This window comes from Hippichthys cyanospilos, chromosome 12 (genome assembly GCF_059441005.1).
Source record: "Hippichthys cyanospilos isolate Australia breed blue-spotted pipefish chromosome 12, RoL_Hcya_1.0, whole genome shotgun sequence".
NCBI classification, from domain to species: Eukaryota; Metazoa; Chordata; class Actinopteri; order Syngnathiformes; family Syngnathidae; genus Hippichthys; species Hippichthys cyanospilos.
Window position 1 is genome coordinate 20,833,604 of NC_142380.1, and position 4,653 is coordinate 20,838,256.

The 4,653-nt window shown below is 41.4% G+C and overlaps 1 protein-coding gene across 1 annotated transcript; it reads left to right on the top strand.

The window, feature by feature from the left end:
* The first annotated feature begins 263 nt into the window (after positions 1-263).
* Positions 264-4,262, top strand: LOC148415290 (uncharacterized). Its single transcript, XM_088429828.1, has 7 exons — positions 264-338; positions 1,202-1,392; positions 2,296-2,324; positions 2,406-2,478; positions 2,679-2,798; positions 2,859-2,962; positions 3,064-4,262. The coding sequence occupies exons 2-7, from the start codon at positions 1,299-1,301 to the stop codon at positions 3,262-3,264; spliced, it is 621 nt and encodes a 206-aa protein (XP_088285954.1). The 5' UTR covers positions 264-338; positions 1,202-1,298; the 3' UTR covers positions 3,265-4,262.
* The last annotated feature ends 391 nt before the right edge of the window (positions 4,263-4,653 follow it).

A 4,653-nucleotide genomic window follows, 5' to 3' on the forward strand; every position in this document is an offset into this window, starting at 1 on the left:
AAAATGCACTGTAAAAATGTGGACATTTTCCAAGAGTCACTATAGAACAATTTAGCAATACCAATGTGCATTTATGTTCCATTTCATTTACTCTGATTATAAAAAGAAAGGCGGCGCAGTGGTCAGCACGTCCGCCTCACAGTTTAGGGACTTGAGTTCAAATTGCGATTGGCTGGTGACGCAGCGCACGCTGTTGTCGATGCGGCCTCTGTTGACTCACTGCACGTTTTTTTTTTTTTGGGGGGGGGCTAGTCCACAGCAGCTGTTTGCAGGCGTCAGAGCTGCTCACATTGTGCCGAAGACCAGGTACTCCATGGCCTGCGCAAACGTCCAATAAGGTAAGCTTGGTTCATGTTTGACTTTGGCTCAAGGTTTCAACCTTCAACTTTGTATAATGACCACAGTTTTTTCTTCCCATCCATTTTGTGTCGTGTGCATCCATCGTTACCAATTTTTCCTCACATCTATTTATAGTGGTGTGAGGACATTAACTGGCTGATAGGAAAAGTCGTAGGGGCCTCAAAGCTTTTTCATGTAAATGCGAAGGTCGTCACATACTTTTGCTTTTGTTCAAAATTGACATCTCCATGTAGTAATTTCTTACTTTGCGGGATCTGATCTGAGAAGTAGTGAGTGTGAGTAATTCTGCCGAAAATCTGACAAGGCTCCAGATGGAAATGGTTCTCAACCTTTTTCCAAAATGGACCCCCGGTGACATATTTTTTTTCCAATAAGGTAAACTTTGGAACTGCATTTGTCGTGGTACCTCTAAGCGTATTTTTATTCAGCCACTCCAGAAGATGGATTGTGCCATCCATTTCATGTCAAGCTCATTTGCGGGAAACTGGTGTCATTATTTGAAATGCGCATCCACATAACAAAATAAAGGCATACAATCTGTCGCCTTGTTTACCAATAAGTTGCTTCATGTTCCAATAAATTTGCTCTAAACTTGGAAAGTGTGCTGCAAATAAAGGCATCCCACATTTTACAACCATAACACAATTTAGTCATACACTCAACTTCTGATGATGGATTGTGTAATATTAATTTTATTTCTTACACTGAAAACATATACTTGACAAAGTCTTTATTTTGCAGCACACAAGCGAGCACCCTGTTGCTTCAGTTTCCAATTCAGTCACTTTTCATTTGAAAAGGAAACCCCCCCCCCTGCACCGTTTCTGTCATGGCATTACAGAGCATTCAAGTTCTTTTTCGGAAGTCCCACATGGCTCCCCAACTGCCTGCCAGGACGTTTTAAAGTATGTCCCATCCAGTGGTTTCTCAGGAAAACCATGGACGAAAGCTATGAGACGTTTGAAGAGGAATTAGTGCCACAGAGAAAAGACGGCCTTCCGCCAAAGCTTCTTCGACGAATCAGGCAAGCAGGTGGTGACAGCGCAATCTTGCACAATCTGGGTGTTCAAATGTGCCTACTACTAATATGCGGTGCAATTAGAAGCAACATTCTGTGGACTCAAAGAGTGCGATGAAACATGATTTTTTTGTTCAGTGCAACAATCCTGAGCTGAATGCCTAATAGGACATTGGTGCAACAGAGCCCAGACAAGCAGAGGACGCGTACTTGCCAGGTTTTTTTGGGGAGTAGATTAGCAAATACTATTTTTGTAGATGGTCGGAAGGCCCCACCCAGAGGATCAAAGCTTGGCCTCCTATTTGGCCACATACATGCCAAGGACATAGAAATAAAGCTGCAAAAATTGATCAGCAACTCATCAATTTTTTGATAAGCAATCAACTGTTTTGAGATGTACTTTCTATTAAAATGCTCACAATACTTGCAACTTCAGACGCTCACCAGTAGCTATTTTCCTCTTTCTGTCATCACCCTTCACACAAGCAGGTTTATTATTCTTGTGTGGAGGGTTAAGGTTAGAGTCATAATAAATCTTTTGTTTTTATTTTGTGGAGAAAAAAAATCCACATCCTTTTATCTCCTATTTTTTATTACCAAATCACTAACTTGTGTTATGGCAATGGCAATTGCAGATATTGACTAGCTTTTAGTGATGAAAATAATAATAAAATATATATATATATATGTATGATTTACCGATTGACATAATAATCTACAGATTAATCGGTTGTTAAAAACAGGTAGTTACACACCTGCATACAAGTATTTCGATCGAATCCCGCTTCTGATGTCATTTTTTTCTGTCAATACATTACAATACATTATATGCATGCGTGTAAATTTGCAATCTTTTGCATTTTAGTTTTTTCTTCATTGTAGCTCTTTTTAATTCACCTCAATTTGTCTTGTTGCAGAAACGTATGCAAGCAGAAAAGCCAGAGAGGTTTGTAAGTAATCAAACAATATCTTTTTTTTTTTTTGGTGTTACTTTGTGTTCATGATACGTAATATGTCTGATGCACAGGAAATGTCTGCGGGTCATCAGCCCCCAAATGTACCTCAGACTTCTCCGATGGAACCAACTGCTCCCCGGAAAGGTGGGTTTCCCAGACAAAATTGGAATTGACTATTGAGCCACTAACAGTTCAAAATTATATGTTTTAGGGATGGAAGACTGCAAAACGGGTGTCGTAATGAAAAAGTTGTATTGGAACACCGCTAACTCTAAACAAGCCAAAGCAACTTATCTTGTCTTTTTCTTTGTCTCCCTTAAAAAAAAAAAAAAAAAAAAAAAAAGCCTTGTCCATGCAGAACCGGAGTCCGATTGAAACACCGTGGGAGAACATCACGCTCAACCGTTGTTTGTTGGTGGCCATCTCCATCCTGGTACTCACCTCGGGGTCCCACAGACTTCATGGTGAGCGACCAAACTGTTTCAAGGACAGACCACCTGAGTGCTGTCTTTTCAATAAAGCAGAAAGCCTACGTGGTGGAAAGCGGACAGCGGAAAAGGAAGAGCGGGAGGTCCAACTGAGCATCAGGCAGGCGAGTGCGTTATCACAGGGAGGCAGACCACCCAAGGTAAGCTCAAACCAAACCTCGACAAAGTCGCAACGCCACAAACACGCAACTTGCATTTTCAAGTTAGGGTTGGATATTTTTTTACCTTGAAATCTTTCTAGCCAGAGAAAAGCCTATGGAAGGTGCTGTTTTGGTGGCTGCCGGATATTGACGGAGACCGCGATAAACAGAAGAGGAGAGGAGCAAGCTTGGGAACTCTCAGAAACAAGCCGATACCGGACAAGAACCTCATGAAGCACGGCCATAGGACGCTGAAGACAAGGCGGGTCAAGAAAGCCAGAGAACAAGAAGCCGAAGACTAGAAGGAAAAGGACACATTGGAGACACTGCACATGTGCAAAAAGTGAAAAATGAAGAGGCAAAGACGAAGAAGGAAAAAAAAAAAAGAGTCCAAACGGATGTTTTTTCTTCAATTGTTGCATTGCTTTGCTTGGCCTAGCTTGTTAGCGCTAGCGCAACCCGCCATGCCATAAACATCACCTTGCTGTTTATTTCAAGATATACAATTTCAATGAAATACACTTTGTTCTTTTTATCACCAAGTAGCTCAAATATCACTTTGACCCCCACAACACAAATGCATCACTCATCCCTAATATGTAAGTTTGATACCATTTTTTGTCCTGACATACCAGCATGAGTACTCAAACATTGAATAGTCGTCGACATCAATAACAAAGTACTGAGACAACTAGTAGGGGTGTCCCAATCCGTTACTTATATGGGATAACAAGCAGATATCAGCCAAAAAATCTACATGGGATCAAATCGATCTGAATTGAACATCTCTCATAAAGTATGCACATTTGAGACTCCACTCCTGTCTGCGTCTGGCTCCAGTATGCAGGTTTTCATTGTCTACCTACCTGTTGCTCACAATAATTCTTTGTTTGAATAGTATCACTTGATGGAGCATCTTCGAACATTTCATGCGGAAATACAAATAAAAGCTGCTGTTGAATTGGATCGATATGGTAGAGTAATAATATTGGGTCAGAATTGTCGCCAAAGTATTCACAAATGCCTATTTCAATCCACAAGTGTGTAACCAAAGTCACAAATGCGTAACCAAAGTCACAAATGCGCATTTCAATTCACAAATGTGTAATTAAATCCACGTGCGTGACCAGTCACAAATGCGAATGAGAATTGTAGCAAAAGTATTGACAAATGCGTATCACAAATGTGTAAGCAAAGTCACGAATGTGCAGCGAGACTGGCAAATGTAGATACACAAATGCGCAACAGAAATTCACAAATGCGTAACAAGTGACACAAATGTGCAACAGAAATCCACAAATATCCAATAAAAATCCACAAATGCACGGCTGAAGTCACAAATGCGTAATGAAAGTCTAAACGTGTACGTTGCTTTTAACGAAAACAATTGAATGCGTACATAGGTCTGTATTTTTGGGCGATGTGCGAACACTCGGCCTCCTGGATTGGCTTCATTCTTACACGTGACTTGCTACCTGCTTTCCCCTCAGCCTCCTCTGCCAGCCTGGCTGCATCCCTGACAAGACCTTCAGATACCTCAGCCGTCTCCTTTTCATTCTTAACTCCTGAAGTTGGTCCTCTGCTCCCTTCCTTTTTTGTGCCTTGGCTTCTACCTCCTTCTTCTTCTTCTCCGCCTCAAGATGGACACGGTATCTGGTCCTGGCTGCTGCTACACAAGCCAACAAGCCCCT